The sequence below is a fragment of the Pongo abelii genome, chromosome 12 (genome assembly GCF_028885655.2).
Source record: "Pongo abelii isolate AG06213 chromosome 12, NHGRI_mPonAbe1-v2.0_pri, whole genome shotgun sequence".
Taxonomy (NCBI): Eukaryota; Metazoa; Chordata; class Mammalia; order Primates; family Hominidae; genus Pongo; species Pongo abelii.
The window spans coordinates 32,148,561-32,172,325 of record NC_071997.2 but is presented as its reverse complement, the minus strand read 5'-3'; the positions used below and the strand labels follow the sequence as shown (position 1 = coordinate 32,172,325).

Below are 23,765 nucleotides of genomic sequence, written 5' to 3'. Positions count from 1 at the left end.
CCTAGCTACTTGGGAGGCTGAGGCACAAGAATCACTTGAACCCAGGAGGCAGAGGTTGCTGTGAGCCGAGATCGCACCACTGCACTCCAGCCTGGGCAGCACAGCAAGACTTTGTCTCAAAAATGAATAAATAAATAAATAAATTTTAAAAAAATAAAGAAGTCATTAATCAACAGGAACACAATAATACCAAATGTTTATGTAGCTGCTAACAGTGCTTCAAAATACATGAAGCAAAAACTGATAGAACTGCAAGAACTAGAGAAACTAGTTCTGCAAGAAACTAGAGAAACCCCACTCACAAGGACTGATAGAACAAGCAGTAAAATTAAACGGATAATCAGTAACAATATAGAAGATTTGAACAACACTATCAACCAATTTGACATAATTGATATTTGCAGAAAATTCCAACCAACAACAGTAGAACATTACATTCTTTTTTAAGTGCACACATAAAACTTAGCAAATTTTCCATATTCTTCCCCATAACCCAAGACTCAGTAAATTTAAAAGGATTCAAATTAGACAAAACTTATTCTCTGGTGACAATGGAATTAGATTAGGAATCAATAATAGAAAGATATCTAAGGAATCCCTATATATTTGAAAACTAACATACTCCTAAATAACTCATGAGTCAAAGAAATCAAAAGAATATAAAGTATTTGTATCTGAATGATAAGGAAAACATAACATATCAAAACTTGTGGCATTCAATGAAAGCAGTACTTAGAGGGAAACTGCTAGCCTTTGAATATTTTTTAAAAATTTCAAATTGATGACTTGAGCTTCTACCTTAAGAAACTAGAAAAAGAACAAAATAATTCCAAAGTAAGCAGCAAGCAGAGATTCTATGCCTGGGTCTTCATTTACAAAGGTGACTGAGTGACAAAACAGAGACTAATGCAATTGAAAGATTTGTATTACTTAGTGGTTCGGACAGAAGGGGTGTGCCATACCATGCAAAACCACAGGGAGAATCACCAGATTGGGTTAGGAGGCAGAAGCAGAAACAAAAGGAAAGCCTAGGCCAGCGTCTTTACTGGGGTTCCCATGGGAAAGGCAAGGCAGGGCAGCATAAACAGTTTCAGATTGGCCCGTTTGAACCATTTTTGCAGGCTTTGGGCACAGAGGCTGTCCCTAGTTCTCTGGTACCTGGCCCTGTGTTGATTGAGGCTGGGGTAACATTGGTTTGGGTGTGTGAGAGTTGGATAAGGAGGTGAGTGGGGTACAGTCTTGGGTCAAGCAGTCTCACATGAAGGGCAAGCTGTAAGCTGTCCACAACACACCTGGGAACTGCTTAGCCCCTGGTGGAGCAGTCTCTCCCTAGATATGAAACACCTTCCAGAATGTCAAAATATGGTAAGATACAGAAAATAAAAAACATAATTAATATAGCAGAAGTAAGAAGAAAATAGTAATATAGATCAGAGAGGAAATCAATGAAATAGAAAACAGAAGAACAATGAAGAAAAATCAAAGATACCAAAAGCCGATTCTTTCATAAAATCAATAAAATTGATAAATCTTTAGCCAGACTAATCAGGAAAAAAAAGAGATGACATCTCTTTTTTAAATAATTTGTAAAGGGTAGTGAGGGAATATTATAAACAATGTTATGCCAATAAATTTAATAACGTAAATGAAATGAGCAAATTTTCCAGACTATTAAGGCTCCCTTGAGAAGAAGTAGATAGCCTGGATTGCCCTATATCTATTAATACTATCTTCTATTCTAAGAAATTGAATTTGTAGGATTTCCAATATGGTGGAGTGGGGTTCTCATAAATCATTCCTCCATAAAGGCAACAAAAAGACTGGCAAAAAATTTCAAAAATCAAAGGCTTGCAATAACAAGAAGAGCATTTACTAGAAAATAAGGAAACAAACAGAAACATGCCAAATCACAGATCAGCAGGGTTTGTAGCTTTATAACTTAAATGAATTCCATCCTACTCTTCCCAGCTCTAAAACAGCCATGAATATCAGGAGCTTTGCAGACACAAAGGCTTTGAAAGCCAGCAGGCTTGCAAGAAGAGAGAGGGTTTGGAGCTCCTCAAAAAGTCCCATTTCCAGAGCATTGCCACTCTTTGACTTGACCGGCAGGTCCTCAAAGTCACATTCATAGGGTGGTGGTGTTATTGACCTCACCAAGAGCTCCACAGAAAAAGCACTATCCCCAGGGTGTTTGCTGGAAAAACTCAGTGTTAATTGTTTTTTACAACTGCCTAAAGCTGCAATACCAGAGCCATAACCTCCAGAGGGCTTTGAAAAGCTCTGACACATTCTTGGGGAACCCAGAAGGGTGCCCATGTATGCAGGGCTGTGTGCATGCCCAGGAAATTGCACAGAAGGCACCAGGCTCTCATTTCTGGATGACTCTGAGGTCATACACAAGCAGGAAGTGAAGGCTAAGGCCTTAAACAGCCTTAATGTTGAAGGCATGCTCCAACACACATGGAGCCCCTCAGCAAAGGGGAGAAAACTTACTAGACCAAGGAATTTAAGTCAATCTCTGGCTCAGTCCTTAAAGTTCTTATGTTTCCTAACTACACTCCATGATCCCATTCAGTCTCATGGTTCTCATACCAGCCGCTTGCTGAGGTCTCCAATTTTATATATTCAACCCAGACCTTTCCCTCAGGCTGTAGACTGCCTAGTCAAAGTCACCTTTTAAACATCTAATGGACAGCTAAACTTAACACGTCCAGTCTGAAAACCTGATCTTCCCCATCTCATCAATGGCAATTTCACCTTGCGTTTGCTCAGGCCAAAATTCCCTGAGGTAATTCTTGATTCTTCTCTTTCCCTCACATCTCACATCTGACCCAACTCCAAATCCCTCTTGGTTCTGTTCCCAAAATATTTCAAAATTTGTCTACTTCTCACTTCTCCTTGCCACCCTTTGACAAGCCATCAACATTTCTTGCCTAGATGAAGCCATCATCATGGCTTGCCTCTTCACTGGCTTCTCTATTTCTCTCTTTGGCTCCCTCGGATCTATTCTCAAAACAGGAATCAAAATGTAAGTCAGATCACCTCTCTGGTTTTGAACAAAGAACCCTGCAGTCTTCCCATCTCAGCCAGACTACAAGCCAAGACCCTAAGAAAGGGTGCAACATTCTATATAATCAACCCTCCGCCATCCCCCCATTACCCAGACAGCCTGGTCCCTTATGACTTCCCTAATCTCTCACTATGCTCCAGACACGCTGATATTTCTATTCTGAAAGCATGCCAAATACTCTTGGCCTCTGGGCCTTTGCACATGCTGCCTGGAATATTTCCACACCCCAATCTGATATCCAAATAGCTCTCTTTTCCCCTTCCTTAAGGTCAACTCAAAAGTCAACTTCTCAGGGAGGTTTTTTTCTGGCCACATTCAAGAAATTAACCTTCTGCTCACTCTAATGCCAAAACCTTATACTCTTTTTTTCCTCTTTTTTTCCTTCCTCTACTTGCCATCATATGACACAATATATATCTACTTATCTGTTATCTCTCTCTTCTACAAGAATATAAACCCTATGCAGGCAGGTATTTCTGTCTGCACTGTTCCCTGCTATATCCCCAGTAGCTAGCACCTGGCAAAAAGAGAAGAGATTAGAGAAAATGAAGAAATGGAATGAAAAAGAAAAAGAAGTGTATCTTGATGACTTCCAGCTGTGGGTTCATAAAGACTATGCATAATATCTCCTCCAAATGAAAGTCAGAATTTCCCATATCACACTTTCAACCAGCAGCCAAGTGGAAAGAAGCCTGGACCTAGATTGGAGACCTAGATTTTAGTTTTCGTTCCAAAACTAGCTACATGACCTTGGGCTCTCAGCCTCACTAGGCCTCAGTTTCCCACTCTATATGGGAGAGAATGAGAGGAAGATGCTGAGAGGAACTTCCAGCAGTACAGGTCTAAGACCAGGAGGCTCTGTGCCCAGGGATTCAACAGAGACGAGTATGAGAAATGACTCTGTTAGGGAAGGTACTTCATGTATTCTCAATAACAGATTTTCTTAGCAGATAAGAACACAAAGAAATACTTAACTTACCAGCCTCCAGAGAAGAAATCAGTAGAGCTATGAAACAAACAAGTCTGAGTAACACTTTCATATTCTGCTGGAGAAATGGAGGAATGAAAGAAAGACAAAAGCAAAAATGTTACTTTTCCAGCAAATCTCTAAAACTAAATATACCAACACTGGCCCTGTCTCCACTCTCACCCCCAAGTCACACTGACGAATTGGCTTTTCTACATCATGAATGTTATCATATTTGACTTCTGGTTAGAAAATGGGGTGGGGAACAAAAACGGATAAAGAGTTTTCACAAAATTGAGAACAAACTCAACAACTTAAGATTTTAAACATTTCTACCTTCTGTCCCATTATACATTTCCAGTCTTGGATCCCATTTAAATTTCCCCAAATCTAGTCTACATCCAAAGTTAGCTATGCACTCGCCCCTAAGCCAGCTCACCTCCGCTTGCATGGGGATTTGTTCCCCACTTATGTCCCCTGCTGCCAGGACCCATTTGCAAAAATCAGCCCATACTTTTGGCCAGCTCAAAGGTCATGCCTTCATTTTATATTGCAAGATCCTAAATTGCTTGTACAATAGGATATAGCTACATAGAAATGCACCCAAAAAAACTAAAAGAAATGATAACAACATATTAAAATTGGGTTGAGTGGGTTTCCCCTTGTCGGGGCTTTCTACACTTTCTAAAATATCTGCAACGAACTCTGTATGAAAAAAAGAGGAAAGAAAAAAAGAGAAAAAGCTCTATCCCTTCTGCTCAACCTTAGGAGCAATGTCTAGAGTAGACCATGTAATTCTGTGCTTTGAAAACATCTGCTTTTTAATTTTTACGGGTTATTAAATTTGCCTATATTCTTATCTGTAGCTATAAGTAAGTAAATAAATATGAAAACACAAAATATTTTAACACAACACTCATTCAGATTCTAATGACATGCAGTTATTTAAATATTAGCTGGAAAATGTTCTATTTAAGATGTATTATGGCCGGGTGTGGTGGCTTACCCCTGTAATCCCAGTACTTTGGGAGCCCAAGGCAGGCAGATCACTTGAGGCCAGGACTTCAAGACAAGCCTGGCTAACATGATGAAACCCCATCTCTACCAAAAAGTACAAAAATTAGCTGGGTGTGGTGGTGCATGCCTGTAATCCTAGCCACTCGGGAGGCTGAGGTAGGAGAATTGCTTGAACCCAGGAGGCGGGGGTTGCAGTGATCCAAGATGGTGCCACTGCCCTCCAGCCTGAGTGACAGAGCGAGACTCCATCTCAAAAAAAAAAAAAAGAAGAAGGTGTATAGGTATTTTTTTTAAGTTACAACATGCTTTTTAAACAAATACAGGAAAAGAAAAGATTTTCTAACCATGCGAGGCATACCCATTCATATTCTCTTTACTTTATCCCCAGTATCAGGACGAAGATCTCTAAGCCTGGCTCAAGCCTTGAAACCTACCTCGGAGCAGTAAAACTGCATTCCTTCAACTTCTTTTAACTCTGACCCTTTATTCACATTAGCTGGCTTCCCAAAATAGTCTAGAACACTAGTATTATTACCATATTTACCTTTAAACTATTTTCAGATGATTAAATAAGATAGAAGCCTTTGAAGCCCCGCAGCCTGGTCTATGAGCTCTTTCTGTGACTGCATGAAGTGTGTTTTAAGTCTTTGTGATAGAGAGGAAGGAAAGAAGGGTTAAAATGTTTCCCAATCACCAGTTCCAGGCCAACCAGCTATTTGCATTAGTTTATCAACAACAAAATAAGGGCATTGCAAAATCAGCTGAACACTGCCAGCTGTCGGTTCATTTAGTCACAAGATCTGGCTTGTCTGATCATTAGGCAGGGAAGAAGAAAAAGAAGACGTGTGACTGAACTTTATGGAGTGTATCATGAGATAATAATTCCAAATTAATTGTGGACAATGTTTAATCACAGGTCCAGGGCCAGTGCCCTGTACCACAAGGCAGGGATGCGACTCTCCCTGGGCCCCAGTGTGCTCATCTGCACAAGGGGCAATGAACCAGCTGATGTCGGACCTCATCCTCCTCTAATAGACTATAAAAGGGCAAAAGGTCATGCCCCCTGGGTCCAAGTTTACTTCTGCCCCAGAGCTGCTCTGGGAAACAGCCAGGGGGGTGGGAGTGGCCCTGTCCTCTCAGCAGCAGGCTTTTGGGATCCATGTCATCCCCAGGACCCTGGAGCAAGGAATTGGCACTGAGCTTGGGAAGGGCGTTAAGGGTCACATGACCAAAGGCAGTGAGGACATCAGAAGGGAAGAAGGTGAGAGTTGCACCTAGATTAACCCACACCCACCCAACAAAAATCAACACAAACCCCATTATGTCCCTGAATAACACAGAAATTCCAAGGCAGGGCCAGGCCTGACTGGCCTCTATAGCGCTCGCAGTCGAATGGCTATCCAAGTCAGAAGTCCCTCAACATAGATGGCACATTGAGTAAAAGCTCAGCCTCCGTGCCTCAGTTCCCCCTTTTGACAAGCAATGCAGTGATAGCATGTCACTGATGGCGCTATGTGGGTGAAATGAATGGCCACATGCAAAGGGCTTAGAACAGTGCCTGGCAAATGGTCACTCCCAAATGTTAGCTGTTGGAAACCAGCCCATGCTCTGATGACAAATAACAGTTTTGATAAAATGTTTTCAGTTAACCATTCATGTCTTTATTCACTCACTGCTGCATTCAACAATCATACATCAAATATCTATTTGGCTCTGGGAACAAAAATAGGAACAAGATTCCCAGGGCCTGGCTCCAGGAGCTCAGCAGTTGCAGGAAATGTGGACACAGAGTTAGACTGTGACGTGGGGGTGTCTACTGGAAGAGCCATGCCCAGGGCAGGAGGGGAGACAGAGGCTAACTCAGCCTGGAGGAGGCAGAGGGGAGGGTCCAACAACATCATGTTCTGGAGCATAAACCAGAGGTGGGTTCCGAGTGGGAGGCTGAGAAGCCACAAGTTCCCACAACATGCAGAGGTTTGCTGAGGAAATGGGACTGTCATTTGCAGGTGGCAGAAAAGCAGGTACAGGTTTTAAGCCATGGGCTAGTGTATGTTAGATCTCCATTTTTTGCAGACATTTTGGCACCTGTGTGGAACATAAACTGGAGACAGGGGAGCCAGGGAGAGCAGGCCACCACAGAGGTTCATGGGAGAGAGGATGAGGGCTGGGCCAGCTGCAGTGACAGACAGGCAGGCGGGGGCACATTTGAGAACACTTGGGGCCAGAGGGAAGAAGCAGGGACAGACTGGGCCAGACTCACTGAGGTCGGGGCACATAGGGCAAGAGCCAGGTTGGGGGGCAGGTTCAGGTACCCACAGACAGCTCAGAAAAGATGCTCAGAGGGTGTCACCCACAGTGTCATAGACCTAGATCTCTTGGAACGAGGTGAGCAGTACTGACTCAAGCAGAAAGCAAGAATTTGAACATGTGGTGACAGTGGAGTGAAAATGGACAGCAAGGCCTGGAAGGGGTTGAAATTGGGGAGAACTTGGCCACAGCACTGGAACCCACCATTTCCCAGGTCTCTACTGTAGCACAGCCAAGGTGACCTGGGAAAGCAAACAGGCATTGGCTCTTACTGGGGCTGAAGCCTCCTTCCAAAATTTAATAAAACCATCAAGCTGCCCCGAAGAGTAATGTGTCAACAGAAATAAAATATTTTTGCATACAATGGGAGATAGTCCAGGGCCCCCAGATCTGAGAGTGGAGGAGTTCAGCTGCTTGTGAGAAAAGACCGGCCGTGGGACCCTGGGGTGACTCAGCCCTGTTACCTTGGAGAAGGCCTTGTCTTTTACCAAGAGGTCCAGCTTCTCAGGGGGAAGTCACCATCTTCAGAGGGTGCGTCTACCTGGGGAAGGAAGAACACATGAGTGAAGTGTCAATCAAGAGGTCTAAAGGCACCAATTGCTGTGAGGATCTCAAGAGGCATGTATTAGTCCATTTTCACGCTGCTATAAAGAAATACCTGAGACTGGGTGATTTATAAAGGAAAGAGGATTTAATTGACTCACAGCTCCGCATGGCTGGGGAAGCCTCAGGAAACTTACAGTCATGGTGGAAGTGGAAGCAGGCACGTCTTACATGACAGCAGGAGAGAGAGCAAGGGGGGACGTGCCAAACACTTTTAAACCATCAGATCTCTTGAGAATTCACTCACTATCATGAGAACAGCATAGGGAAAACTGCCCCCATGAACTAATCACTTCCCACCAGGTCCCTTCCTGGACACATGGGGATTATAATTTAGATGAGATTTGGGTGGGGACACAGAGCCAAACCATATCAAAGTGTCAGAAAGGTCATGACATTTAAATGATCATGAAAATGAGTCCAGAGTTAAGTGTATGTTCCATAATCCTTGGGGACAGTATACTTTCAGGAAATCAAATCACAGGGATGGAAGAATACAAAGAGCTTGACAACCACAAGCTATTTTGATTAAACACATGCACGTGGCACTTTGCTAGACACAGGGGTGCAGAAATGAATCAAACCACCTCTAGGGATGTCATGGCTCAGTGCATCATCTCAGTAAAAATAGAGCTTGAGTTTTGCCAGAGAGAAATGCACCAGAGGCCAGAAAAAAATGAGCAGGCCCTGTTTAAGAAGCAGGTATCCTCACTCTTCCATTACCAAGCATGCTAACATACCTACACGCCATATCACAACCTCAAAAATCTGGGTTGTGGTAGCCTTACTGCTATGTCCTACAGATCTTTCACCATTAATTCACCTGTTTTTGCAGTTTTCTTTTAGTATTTTAGAGTCTAATTTTTTTTCTTGTCTGAATCATTTCTTTGGGCCTTTGAAAAGCTTGTAAGACCTAAGCACAAGGCCTTTTAATGGCCATCAATAAAACAGCCTGACTAATTCAACACAAAGTATTTTCCTTAGACTACACAAACTAAATCCCAAGCTATTATTTACTTTGAGGCAGTACACAGCATAACACAAGGTATCAGAGGTGTGTTGGCCCATCAGTTGGAATCATATCATAGCAGAAACTCAAAAGGGAGACCCCCACATCCTCCCGCTCCCAGTCCTAGGACAGTGCCCTCCTGACTGACCCCTGTGAGTGTGCCCCAGATATGACAGCAGCTGCTGAGAATTATATAGTGAATGGCACCAAAATGTATGGAATGGGGGAGGGGGAGGAGGAAGGGAGGGATGGATTTATTTGGGAGGCCCAGGAAGTTTCTTTCAGAGAAGGTGACTCCCCACACTCTTCTTTTTTTTTTTTTTTTTTTTTTTTTGTTTGAGACAGAGTCTCGCTCTGTCCCCCAGGCTGGAGTGCAGTGGTGCCATCTCGGCTCACTGCAAGCTCCGCCTCCCAGGTTCACGCCATTCTCCTGCCTCAGCCTCCCGAGTAGCTGGGACTACAGGTGCCCGCCACGAAGCCCGGCTAATTTTTTGAATTTTTAGTAGAGACGGGGTTTCACTGTGTTAGCCAGGATGGTCTCGATCTCCTGACCTCATGATCCACCCACCTCGGCCTCCCAAAATGCTGGGATTACAGGCGTGAGCCACTGCGCCTGGCCCCCACACTCTTCTAATGGCCTCATTTTCCCTCCTTTTTTGCCCCAGAAACTTCACTTAAGAATTTATATACTCACTGTCTCCACCACTCATCCATTGCTGAAGCGACCAACATGTGCCCTCTAAGCTTGCTGCTCCTCTGAGATGCACTGCCCAGACCACTACCCTCCTAGGCTCTCCATGCCAAGACCCCTCTGTCTCCATCCCACTAGACATCTCTGCAGCACCTGACCCATCCCACTGCCCCCTTCTGCCTGACCGCTGGGTTGAGGGTCAGCACCCCCTACTCTTCTGCCTTCACTCTCCAGCTGGCTCTGTGTCCAGTACTGGCTCCCTGCCTTGCCGTTTATAAGCACCGTGCCATTCCACCTCCATGTGCCTCTGTGGCACTTCCTGGGTCTGGAACTCAATTCTTCCAGTCCTAGCCTAGAAGCTTCTGGGATTTCTGAGCATCTCAGAGCTGATTCTGATCAGAAGCTTCTCCCAGCACCCTTGCAGACATCCGCTCCTCCAAATCCAGGCGTGATGAGTGACACAGGCTCTCCCTGGTGCAATGCACCGAGGTGCCTCGAACTGCTGGCTCTGGGCCCCATGGCTCTGGTAACATTAGGTAGCTCCCCTAGTTGTTGGCCTTCCCCACCTGGGCCAGGGAAGAAAGCAGTGCAGAGCAGACCCTCCCGTCTCCCACACCCATGGGGAGGCCCATCCTACCCATCTTGCATGTCTGTCGTAACAGCTCAATAAATACTTGTGGAAGAAAGGAAGGAAGGAGAGAGGGAGGGAGGGAAGGAATCCACCTACCTACCTACCCACCATTTTTGCATGAGACACACAGGGATGAAAACCCAGCCTAGAATCAAAGAAGAGAAAGGATGGAATAAGGGTACTGGGTGTAGGTCAGAGAATAGGATTGCAAGGGGAACCGTCACTGGGGTCTGGAGACGGCAGGAATCATACAAGAGAGGGTAGAATCCTACATAAGGAGTTAGATAAAGAGTTCACACCCAGATGGCTGTCAAAAGAGTTGAGGGCTGGGGATGACCCTGAGGAGAGGGAATTACAGGAATAGGACTAGAGACTAAGAAATGTTACTGCCAGAAGGCCTACTAGGTAAAGAAACCTCTCTTATTCAGAACTAGTTAATCAAAGTCCGTTGTAATTTATTTAAATGACTTACAGTAAGATTCAAAACGTACCTTTAGAAAATACCAGGAACAATAAAAAGTCACAGATGTGTGTATGCCACTATGTTATTTTTCAGATTTAATTTTCCACATAAAATAAAACAAGAAAGAGAAAAGGATTAACTTACTCAATACATTAATAAGCCATAGCATATGGTTCCCCCTGTTCAACCTTCAAGCAAGGATGCCTATGTTATGTGTGAAACTCCTGGACTGGCTAACATCCTCTCCATAGCAGCTTCCAGGAAAGACAGCAGGCAGTGCTGAGATGCTGATGTCCAGACACAGGGAGTCAGCCAGATCCTAGGGTGACCCAAGGCCTAGGCTGGTCATCCCCACTTCCGGAGGCCTTGTCCATTCACTGCAGCACACCACAGCTTTATGTGACAATCACATCCAAAAGCTTGCGATTGTGAAGATCTTCCCGAATACAGCCCCCATCGCTGTTTGGTGATCATGACGTATTTGGAAACACTGGCGTATCACAACATGACTACAGCAGCACGTGCAACACACACAAAAAGTTACTTGTTGTTTAAAGACAAAATGAAAATGCATATTTGAGGCATAAAGTAATTTCCTACTAGTCCCAGAATGAGAAACTGTAATGTGAAACAAATTACAAAAGTAGAAATTAAGTACAAGAATTAACAATGAGCATACTGGCCCCCAACAGAAGCCCCACTTCCAGGAAATACTGACTTCATCCAACAGCACCTTCCTGTCCCTCTACAAGGAATTTCATACCCAGTGCACACACAGGAAAAGTGACAGCTGGGGAGAGAGGGACTGTCACAGGAACCCAGGTTTCTTCCTCAAGGCCTAGGGCCCAGTGCAGGGGAAGCAGGCATTTTTCCTACTGTGTAGCCACAATGCACTTATTAAACAGCTTCTTTTTCTTGAGGAATTTCCCACAATGTTGAGGAATTCCATTCTTATTCCTGAGGAATTCCCCCACATTGTGAGCCCTGCCTTCTAGGATAGAAGCTAGGCACAGGCAAGGTGGCACACAGCAGACGCACCCCAGATAGTATCAGAACCTCCTGGAGGTCCACTTCTGGGGACAGCGGCAGCAGAGGTGCCTAGAGCTGGGGGAAGCTCATCCTGGCACCTGGCATTCCATGTCTGTCAAAACATAGGCTGCGCTGTCCTCACCATGAGACCTGCACGGAGCAGCCCCACCACATGGCTCCTGCTGTGTCTAGCTACATTAATCTCCATTCCTCTGTCTCTAGCCTCTCCCCACCTCCCTTCCATATTGGGAGGGGCCCTGAGCATGCACACAGGTAGATGTCAAAGTCTACCTGTGTCTATCCCCCTCTGTACAGCCCTGGCCAGTCTATGAACCAGGCAGTTGAGTCCATGGGAACGACCACACAGGCCCTGGAATTAGGGCCCAGGGTGTTTGGGGAGGGAATTCAGGGGTCCCAGGTACATGAGGGACACGGTTAAGAACAGGGGTGCTGGTGGGTTAGGATTAGGCCAGTGGGCACATCCTCTTGACCTTCCACACTTCTTGCCATGCTGAGGGATGTGTCTGGCCAAGCTGCAGAGCAGAGCCCTCCAAGGCACAGGGCCAAATCTCTACAGAGGCCCAAGAGGAGAGAACAGACAGCAGTAGATGACTCCTCCTTCTTCCAGGGACCTGACATAGCCAAGCCCCAAATCTGAGATTTGCAAGAAAATCCTCACTGCACTTTCTACATTTCCACCTGATAGCAACACACTCTTCTACCTTCCCATGGAGTGATGAGCAAATGCATTTACAGCATCATTTAATACAGCCCCTCATCCCAAATATTAACCAATACGTGCATATGTGTAGATCTGATGTAATGAAGAACTACTGAGAAAATTAGGCTCCAACTTATTTGCCATAACTGAGAAGTGACCATGAATGAGTCCTGAAAAAGCAAGGGCTAAAGCAGGTTCTTTAGTTCATGAAATGTCACAGCCCGTGTGTTCTACTGAAAATGAGTGGAAACATGTACAGGGAATGTGTTACAGTACTGGAACCAAGCCCATAATTATGATGTCCTCCTGTTACCCCTTTGTTTGTTTGTTTGTTTTGAGATAGGGTCTTGCTCTGTTACCCAGGCTGGAGTGCAGTGGTGTGACTACAGCTCACTGCAGCCTTGACCTCCTGTGTTATTCCTTTGTTATAAGAATTCATACAGCTATTAAAAAGTCCCCATCATTGTTAAAAACAAAAATGTCCATTTGAAAAAGAAGGTAAAAGGGACTTACAAAGCCATAGAACCACACACTTATGGAAAAGACTTTAGACCTCCATACTTATACAAGCCCTGGCTTAGAATCCACAAATTCCCAGGGAGAAGCTACAGACAGCCAGAGAGCCTGAAGTCCTTCTCCCTAGGTTACTAATTTCACCCATAGATTTTCTCAGGGGAGTTATTATTTTTCTATTAGAGCAAACATGGCTATATTATGAAGCAGAAAGAAAAATCTCCACGATCTAAGATAAAACATGAGGCTTCAAAGAAGCATCACTTACAGTGGGCTGCTTTGGAGTGCTAGGTTGAGCCTTTGTTTTTTATTTCCCAGAAGGAATCCCTGGGAGGTAAAATCCAAGAGGCATCGTCCTAAGTAAATGTCCATAATAATCTCTATGCAATTCTGATGAGAAATGGAAGCATCAGAGCCCCACACACTCATACCTGTGGGGCAAATTAGAGGGAGTGACCTACCCCTAATGATCACAGAGCCCACCCAGGAACTTCCCTACCCAAGCTAGAGCAGGAAAGTGTGGAAATAACCACAGAGCGTGCTGGGGACCACTGTAGGGTGTTCCAAACGTGACACAATGGTTTCCATCTCGTGGAGATTACTCACCCACGCTCTATCACATGCACACAACCCAAAAACCCAACTGTGTGTTCTATGTGGTCACCTCTGATTTTCCCCCAGAGAAACAGCTCTACCAAACTATGAGTAAACACTCCCACAGCAGGGAAACAGAAGCTCACTCACCATCTCAGAAAGCCCAGGAAACACCAAGCCTGGCAACGCTCCTATCAGTAGAGGAATCCTAAAGTCTCGCTCATAGTTATCAATGGCTTATTTACCCATATAAATGGGAGAAGGAAAGTTTTATTTTTATCATTGAGGATGCACAAGGATATGAAGGTAAAGTAAAAATTTCCCAAGAGGTTTCAGGTGTCGCTATGAAATCTCAATTATTCAGCTAATATAAGGCGAAAAGCCACAAGATTGGTGGTTTCAACTAAGGCATGTGGATTTTAAGGCCAAAAGGGGCAATGAGACACAGAAAGACAGGATCACTGTCACCAGATGCCACAGATGGGGATGGACCTACCCCAAGCCTCCTGACCACTAGGTTCTAGGTTGAAGTCTGACTTTTCCATCTCACCCCTACAAACCTCCTAGGGCTCCTGGACAACAGAACCAGAACCCAGAGACAGGGATGGGCCTCATCTCCTGTCCCTTGTCCCCTTTCTAAATGCCCTGCCTTGCGCTTCCTCTCCAGCCACCAGGGGCTACGATGCCAAGGCCACTATTGCACTGGACTTGTCAAAAAGTTGACTGAGAACCAGAGACCTTTCTCCCTGGAGCACTGCCTCCCAGTCAGGCAAGAACAGCTATTTCTCAGATTGGGATCCACAGACTGTTTCAAAGGACTAAGCCTTCTCTACAAGAATCGTTACATTGTTTTCACTTCTATAATTTTTTTATTGGGGTAAATATTTTTCACCATATTGCGCATGGTGAAACACACAAAACTTAAGTGGACAGTTCCATAAATTGCAACAACTGTGTGCACCAGGAATACTTCATCAGGATGTAGACCATTTCCACCACCCCTCAAAGTTCCCTTGTGGCCCTTCGCCCCCACACACAAAGCACCAACCTTTCTGATTTCTAACTCTACCTCTACAATCCTATAGCAAGTACTGGAAGTGCATTCCTGATGGCTGGCTTAGACATGTCCAGTGCCCTGCTATCTCAGCACCCACGCCTGCAATGGCACTTTAATCACTTACTAACCAGCAATGCAGGGAAAGCAGTGGTTCTCAGTGGAGTGGGTATGGCCCTTGAGGGAGCATTTCAGAACCTGTGGGGAAGGGGACCCTGGGTGACCAGGATGCATTTAGCATTGGAGGCCATCGATGCTTGACATCTGGAACAACCCAGGCAGTTCTGCTCAGTAAAGACTTGTGCTGCATGACCTCCAGAGGTCTCACAGATGTTCATACTGATGGAAACATATGTACAGTGTTTGAAGGCTAGCCCCCCAACTTCCTTCCACATTCATATAAAATACATATATTGTTGGCACAAGTTTATACACACTAAATTTTTCAGGAGTGCAATCACTGTGAAAATTGAGAGAAGAATGGCCTTTGGCTACCATCGAGACCTTGACCAAGAGTCATTCATCCTTCAGAGGCATTTGGATGGCCACTGAGACTCACCTATTCCCACCCCATGCCAGCTGTCCTGCAGACTATAGAAAGCAACGGCTCATCTCACTAGGTTGTAGTTCAGCTTAGCTCAAGCATCTGCACACTGAAATGCATAATTTTAATACAAATTGCTTTTATTTCTCCTTAACATCTAAGTATTACATTGATTTTTTAAAGTTATGTTGTAGCTAAGTTTTATTATATCATTTCAAAATTATAAAAGGGCTATTTTAAAATATTTGCATTAAGGGAGGTGTTGGGTTTTAATGAGGTGAGACCCACTGATGGAAAGTGACACCATCTAACTTTTCATTTAACTCTTGGTCATTAGTCATTGGCTGTATTTTCAGGGATCTACGAGTTCTCATGTTTGGGATGCCAAATGTGCAGATATCAGCATGGCTAGACTCTTCCTGTTCGCAGCTCGCTGAACCATGATTACCGAACTGCACTTACAGGAAGGGTCATTTCAAGAGACCACCGAAAACTCACTTTCTCACCTCTTTTTCAGGGATCTTTAAAAGAAAGTCCCCACTTTTCTGTGTGCCAAGAATGCTTTTTCTCCTGAGCACTTTGCTTTCATCCTGAAGACACTGCTGGCTGTGCCCTGCAGGGTGTCCTCTTTCCCACTGCCTACACGAAAGAGTATTTATGTATTTATGTTGTCAACCTTGGCTACCTGGGGGGCTTGGAAAATACCCATGCCCAGCACGCCTCCAGAATGCTAGTTTGTTTGCTCTTCATCCACTCCTGGCATTTCCCTGAGTGCTTCAGGCAGTGCCAAGGTGAAGGCAGAGCTAAGACCCAGGCTTCCCTCGACATTCACGGCCCCACTTGAGTAACTTTAGCAGCATCTAGGTCATCAGGGTTTACACTGCACACGTCAAGCCTCATTTCAGACTCCACTTCATCTCCACTCTTATTTTCCTTTTACCCTACTTTTAATTTCTGGGACCCCTGTCCGCTCGTGGGCATGAGTCCTCTTGGGAAGTGATAGGTGTCTCCATCATGCCGCCACGTGTGAGCTCCTGGATGTGCATGAAGAGGAGACAGCACAGAATCCAATAGGCAGGCAACTGGGACCTCAAAGAGCTCCAGCCCCTTTCAGTACCTGGTGAGATAACTCGGGGCCAGGGCTTCCCACATGCTCCCTGCACTAGGCATGGCCAGGAGGCTCCAGCAGCATTTCCTGGACCCACAGCAGACAACCAGAGGAGAAAAAGGCTGCTGACAGTGCAGATCCTTGTCTTGTGCCACCAGCCCACCTCACAACCTCAAGGAGAAGAATATGCAAACCAAGCACCCACTCACGGCAACAGATGGGTAGCATCTTGGAGCTGTGCCATGGCAGGTGAGCCACAGGTGTCCCTGACAACTTCTTTTAAAATGACAAGAACCTAGTATATCCATTATGTAGCATAAGAATATAAGGATCTCTGTACTTCTCCACCCACTGTGCTGTGGTAGTTTCACCGCAATTGTCCAGCTTTGCCTCTCTTATTACTGAGATGTCTTCTCCATAATGTCCCAGCTTGCAGGTGGACAGTCAACTCGTACTGATGCATCCCAGCCACAGGGTTTCCATCTGCCCTGGTCCCTGTGCATGGCCAAGCCACAGAGTGTAGCTCCACCTCCTAGAGCTCCACATCCTAGGAACTGAGGCAAGGGACACAACAAACTTGGAGAATAGCAGTCCTGCGATTCTCTAGGGAACCACAGAGCTGCATCTGTGCCCATCATCTCCTCGTCCTCTCCACTGGAGCTGCTCAGTGGTGTCCTCTAGGTAGCCAGTGCATCCACACCCTTGTACAAAGGGGCGAATTTCAAAGACCCCCCTTTTGAAGAGAGACTGCTGACATCCTATGTCTTACCAAGAAGACTCACGTCCATGAGGGGACAGAGGTTTTCACTTGTTGTATTCACTGCTGTCTCCCCACCACTCACCACAGTGCCTGGCACATAGTAGATAGTCAATAAATCTTTAATAAATTAGTGAATCTACTATTAAGCAGTGTTTCACCAATGGTGAGAGGTTGACTCAAAAGATGTCACAGGTTTCAGAACCATAAAAAAAAACTTGATGTCACATTATGACATACAAGCAGGGCCTATTAGAAATGGGGGGGCTGCTCTGGGCCTGCCAAGGTCATGTGAGAATTCAGATCAAATATCCCTTCCTGAACAGCATGGAGGCTACATGAGGGTGGACGGGTGCAGGAGACGCTTCACACACAGCAGCTTGGCAGCTAGCCAGAGACTGAAAATAAATCAGAGTTCCACACCCCTGCCCCAGCAAACCCCATTCTCAAAGGCTCTACCTTTCTGTCTAGCATAAAAGTTAACGTCGGATATGAACACAGAATATTAAATGAAATATCAAATGAGATATCACACAATAAATTAGAAGGGATTGAGAAAGAAAACAATGCCAATAGCCGCTTGGTAAACTGGGTGGCAAAAAGGACAGTGAACGTCCCCATGCCACCTCTGGCTTTCCTCAGCTCATCAATAGTCACGGAGTTCTGTTTCATACATTCAATGTCCAGAAGCCTGGCACCAAACCGCAGCGACTGAGACATCCCACACATTCCCGTGACGAATGGACCCTTGCTCCATGACATCAGGAGCCCAAGTTCATGGTGTCCCTTGCCTCAGTTCCTAGAATGTAAAGCTAAATCACAGGAATGTGGCCATCTGAGAAGCAACCCTGCCCCAAAGATAACGCAGTGGAGAGACAGTCCAGCAGGAGCCAGCATCTGCGTGCCTTCCCAGCGGCCTTCCTTCCTCCCAGCAGCGCAGAGGAGAAAGCGCTGGCAGGCAGGGACGGGTGGGAGGGAAGACAGAGGGGGCTGGATGCAGAGGTCTTACCCTCCTTCAGGACATCACCCTCCAACAAGTTAGTCACCTAAACTTCTGCTTCCCCTGCTGTAAAACAGGGGTGATGACAGCACCCTCCTCACAAGACTGTACGGAGGATAAAAGACCAGTCGCTGTAAAGGGCCTTACAAACTGTAAAATACTGGGCACGCCTGTTGTAAATAATGAGTGTCTTCTCAGCGCCTACTTGCTTGTAGCTACATTCCCTAGCACCATCCTTTATCTGGAGGGGCAACAAGTTACCCTCCCCAGTGTGGTTAAGGCCTCAGCCCTTACCTTGTTAAGGAGACTGACGGTCCTGAGCCTAATCTCTAAGAAGGACTCTCCTGAACCTGTAGAACGTAGCCCGATAGAAAACCTGAAAGCCATTCACACGGGAAGTCACACACCTACCTAGAACCTCCCTCCAGAACAATCGGCAAGTTCCTTCAAACGACCTGAACAACTTTAACTCCTGCTCCACACAAGAAACACACACACGCAGACCTCACCGCCATCCCCTTCTTACACAACACACTCTGACAACCAAGTGCAACTTAGGGAGGACGCTCACGGCGTCCTGCAGAGCGGAGGACTCGAAGGTGTCAAGGCTGTGGTCGTCTCACCCCTACCTAGTCCCCGGATGCTCCAGCTTCCCCGTACCTGGACGGACGGCCGTGGAGGGTGATGAGATCCCAGCCCCGGGCGGAACCCGGCTCAGCTCGGAGGGGCGAGAGCCCTAGGAGCCTAGCGAGGAGTGCTTCGGTGCGCGGGCGCGCGATTGTCACATTCCTGCCGCTCCCTGGGGCGCGCGGGGCAGGCCGGCGCCCCCACTGCCCGGCCCGGCCGCGCTCCGGCTCTTCCCGGCCGGCGCCGCGCGCTCCGAGTCGGCTCCGGCCGCCGGGCACAAGCGGCGCCCGCCCTCGCGGCCGGGAACTGCCGGGCGCGGCTCTGGCTCCAGCCCCGCCGCTGCGGGGGCGGGGAGCGGGCGGAGACGGCTCGGCTGGGCCAGTCCGCGGGCTGCGAGCGAGCTGGCCGGGTGTCCCAACTCTCCACCCGGAGGAGCAGGCGCAGCTGGACAGACCCCCTCCGGACGCCGCCCTGCCGCGGGCAGCCCGCAGGGGTCCCGCCGGTTCCAAAGCAATGGAGAGCTGCCGCGCGCTCCCGAGGTCGCGGCCTGGCTCCTCCAGGGCTGCGGCGGCTCCACTAGAGTTAGTTGAGACAACTCACCTAGCCACCACGACCTGGCTCTACTACCCCCTTGGAGCCTGGCTGCGACCCGCGAATTGAGGTGGCGACTGCAGGGCATCAGATCCCGAAGCAAACGCTCGCCAGAGCGACCTCTGGAGCTTGGTGCCTGGCCCCGGGCTCTCTCCGACTGGCTTTGTGCACTAATTTCTTTGTACCTCCGTTTCCTCTTCTGTGAAAAGGGATCATAACAGCACTCATCTCATGGAGTGGCTGAGAAAAGTTTAGAAAAAAAATGAGCTAATACATATAAAATAGTGCCAGGCCCAGAGCTGATACTACTCACGCGTTATCTGCTGGTTTCATTGTTGCTGTTACGCGCCCGGATGAAAAAAGCAATTTAAGTGTCATACTATAAAATCTTGATACTACACTTGGGGGCAGACAGGGTTTTTAAAATTTTAAACTTAAAACCCACTTAAGCCCACCAGCTCACTTTGCCAAGGAGAATTCACACCCAGGGGAATGGAAGGATGGCCAAGGTCATGCAGCGAACGCCTGGCAGGATCACACCTTGGGCTCCTTGCAGGGAGAGGAGGGGAGGGCGCAGTGGTCGAGTCTGCAGCGCCCTCGGGCTTTCCGCCTCCACTTCGCTAGTCTTCAGCAAGTGACTGGGCCCTCCAGCTTGTTTGGAGGTCTTCATGGGCCATCCTCCAAGAAGAGTTTTAATAAATGATGATAGCTTCCTTCCTTCTAGTACACACCGCCCCTTCCTGCATCCCTTTCAGACTGGGCAGGCTCTTGTTCTCCTAACCCACCCCTGGATATGCCTCTTTAGAAACTCAAGAATTGAGGTAACCTGAGCCTCAGCTGCCCCCGGACAAATCCAGGCTGGAGGAAAAGATGAAGGAATGAGCAGCAGAAGCTCCTCTGCCCTAAAAGCTGTCTTGCAACCTGGCATGATGACAATTTCTCATTCTTAAACAATCTGTTTCCAGAAGCTTTTATGGTTCTTTTTTCTCGAGAAAGCAGGCTTACATCAGAGGCCAGTGACGTAGCATTATGAGAATTCCTTAACAATCCCAGCTGTCAATATTCCTTTATACAGCAGAGGGTCTCACAGCCTTGACTCCACTCAGAATCACGGGAGGACATGACACTCCTGTGTTCAGATCAGTCACGTCAGAGTCTGTGGGGCTGAGGCCCAAAAGGCAGTGTTTTTAAAGCTCCCAGGTAATTCCAGTGTGCAGCTAGGGTTGCAAGCAGTTGTTCCTCTAAGCTCCCACAGTGATGCCATTACTGTGAATCCTCCAACTGAAGGCTACTTCAACCACGTGTCCAAATGGCAGTTCTGAAAGCTACAGTAGGTGGGCCTGGCTCCATGCTGTGGAACCAGCCCAGAAGCACTATGATGATGAACATAAATTCGTCTTTCCATTTTCATAATAAAGGTTTTTAAGCAGTTTACAAATAGAAAGTGAAATTGATTTGTGCAACCCTGTAGAAATAAAATCCATAATTTTTGTCTTTTTTAAGTGTTGTCTGCTTTCAGCCACTCCTACCCAGTGTCCTGCTAGACATACAGACCTCTAGACCCAGGTGGGACTCTCAAACACCTGCCCAACACAGAAATGGAACTGAAAGACCTCCTCTTTCTCACCTTATAACCACTGTTCTATCTGGGACCTTGAAGTCACCTTCTCCCTCACTCAGCCATCCTGACCACTTTCACTGACTCTCTCCTTCCCTTTATTTCCTTTCCTTGGATAACTGGTGTGCCTGCCTGTCTCACTCCATCCCCTGGGTAGGAGGCTCCCGTAAGGTAGAGACTGTCATCCCTGTATCCCTATCTGCTCTGGTCTCAGCATCACAAAAATGATCTGAGCACATCAACATGCTTTAGTGTAAAGCCTACCGCTTACACTGACATTGTATACTAGTGATGCAGTCCAGTGGTCCACATCTTGGACAAAAACTTACAAGAAACAGAAATAGCATTCTTAGCCTCTGGACACCTTCCGGGGTGTCTCCCTCCCACCTCTGAAATGCTTATCATTCAGGAGACTTAACTAAGACCCTGTCCCCTGAGGGTTTCCAGTTTCACCTCCACCTGTCTAGCTGATCGGATCCCAGGGCCCTCTTTGGGAAGAGTTTCTGATAATGCACGTGAAACAAAATCATATTGACCGACACAACATAATCTAACACCTGAAAAATAAAACATCTCCTATGGCCCATGGGGCAGGACATTTTGAAAGACTGTCCATTATAAACATTAAGGCTAGGCTTGAAAGAAGAAGTATTTTATGCTTTTTTTCCTTGAACCTCCAAAGCCAAAGTATTGGACAACTTAGACCATAACGTTTATATCATAAACCACAGAGTACAGAAGAATGTATGGTAATGTAAAGCTATTTGTTTTTGTTCCCACTCCAAGGAAGAGAGTTGACCAGCAGGTGGGAAGGGGAGAAGCAGAGGGAGGAGGCTGCTGTTTACTAGACCCTGAAAAGTCTCTGAGGAGTGACTCAGAGCTTCCACTCTTCAGCACCACCTAAGAAGAGAAATCCTGGTGTGTTAGGCCATTCCTACATTGCTATAAAAAATACCTGAAACTGGGTAATTTATAAGAAAAGAGATTTAATTCTTTCATGGTTCTGCAGGCTATACAGGAAGCATGGCCCTGGCATCTGTTGGGCTTCTGAGGAGGCCTCAGGAAACTAACAATCATGGCAGAAGGTGAAGGAGGTGCAGGTACGTCACATGGCCAGAGCAGGAGGAAGCGAAAGAGAGGTGCGGGAGGTGCCACTCGCTTTTAAATGACCAGATCTCATGTGAACTCAGAGCAAAAGCTCACTTATCACCAAGGGGATGGCCCAAGCCATTCATGAGGGATCTACCCCCATGATCCAAACAACTCCCACCAGCCCCCACGTCCAACATTGGGGATTACATTTTAACATGAGATTTGGGCAGAGACAAATATCCTAACTGCATCATCTGGCCTCCTCCTGAGTGAAGAGGTTGATGGAGAAGACTGGAGGAGAGGAATACCACTTGGCTTCCCAGCCTAGTTCTGGACACCACCAGGGTCATAGCAAAGCCCCGTGTCCAACATGGCCTGACCCAAAGAGCAGTCCTGGCAGCAGATATGCCTGGGCCTCAGGACAGGCTGCCTTGAGCAAAGTCCAGTGCATCCCAGAGTGTTCAAGTAAAGCAGCTGAGAGTCCCCAGACACTCAAAGGGGGCAGTGAAGAAGCTAAGAAGACCAAAGAGCCCTTGGACTTAGTCTGATGGGATAAGCATGGTCCTAGCTGAAGTTTTCAAGAACAGAGGATAACTCATGGACCAGAAGCCCTCCCGGGACACCAGGACAACCATTCTTCAGTTCGGTCCACTTCAGCCCCACCACCCCCAAAGAACTCCATTGATCCTGCAGAAAAAACAAATGCAGGGTTTGGAAGGAAAGAATTCTGAAGAGATTGTGTTACTACCCCCAGAGAGACTGAGTCTTGAACCAGTGGAGACAAAACAACTCTAAATTAGCGAGATCTTTTTCTACCATCAGGTGGAAATGAGAATTCCTAAGTCAAGTTGACTTCAATTGTAAAGAAATAAAGAAAATTACATTTTTGCACGGAGGGCCTCTGTGATTCTTAGTTTGCTACACATATTTTTATTATTTATGGCACTGCCGGTAAACTCTCACAGAACCACAACACGGATTGGAAACCACTGTCCTAGATGGACTTCCTTCTACAGCCTAGGTTTTTTTTCGCTCCTCTCATACATTTTCCATCTGCTGACTTTCAAGTAACTATTTTGTTATCTACATTTCACCTTACTTTTTCTCACTACAACTTCTCAGTTTCAATCTACTCAACACTCTCCCTTTCCCTAGGCAATTGGTGGTGGGCTACTATGATCATCTTTCCATTCAAATTCCTCTGATTTAATAAGACCTTTACCAACCAGAAAGCCACATGTGAACAGGAAATAAGAGCTGATGAGAAAGTGTGACATATTTCATAAGACGGTCATAGGCAATAAACCATTTCTTAACCTCCTTAATAAGAGGAAGAAGATAAGACATAAGTGACAGGCAAACCAGCCAACTGTTTGTTCTAATTCCAGCTTGAATCTTGCTCAATGAAGGCAAATGACTGAAAGAGGCTTCTTGCACCTGGTTTTTCATGTTAACAGATACAGTAGAGTAAGTTCCAGAGGCCAATAGACTTGGCGACATCCAAGTACTGTTGCACCTAACAGAACCAGATTGGTGGCCTCTGTCTCTCATGCCACTGGCTTCTGATTGCTTTAACACATAAAATTTGAAGCACCAGGAACTGAGCTGTCTATGGTCGCCCAAAAGGCAGCCCTTCCCATCATCCAAGAAGTGCCTGTTCTAACCTCTGTGCTCCATCATATGCCAGACATGTAAGAAGAATACAACCCTTTTTAAACTTATTCTTAAATGTAGTACTCTTTCCCTTGTAATTCCACAC

General features: G+C 46.4%; 1 protein-coding gene across 1 annotated transcript in view; it reads right to left on the bottom strand.

Moving 5' to 3' along the window:
• Nucleotides 1-23,765, bottom strand: part of IL1R1 (interleukin 1 receptor type 1) — a 75,338-nt gene that overhangs the window by 18,047 nt on the left and 33,526 nt on the right. The window contains 2 exon segments of the mRNA NM_001132407.1: nt 4,050-4,116; nt 7,826-7,902. Coding sequence (NP_001125879.1) covers nt 4,050-4,110 — 61 coding nt within the window. The 5' untranslated portion in view covers nt 4,111-4,116; nt 7,826-7,902.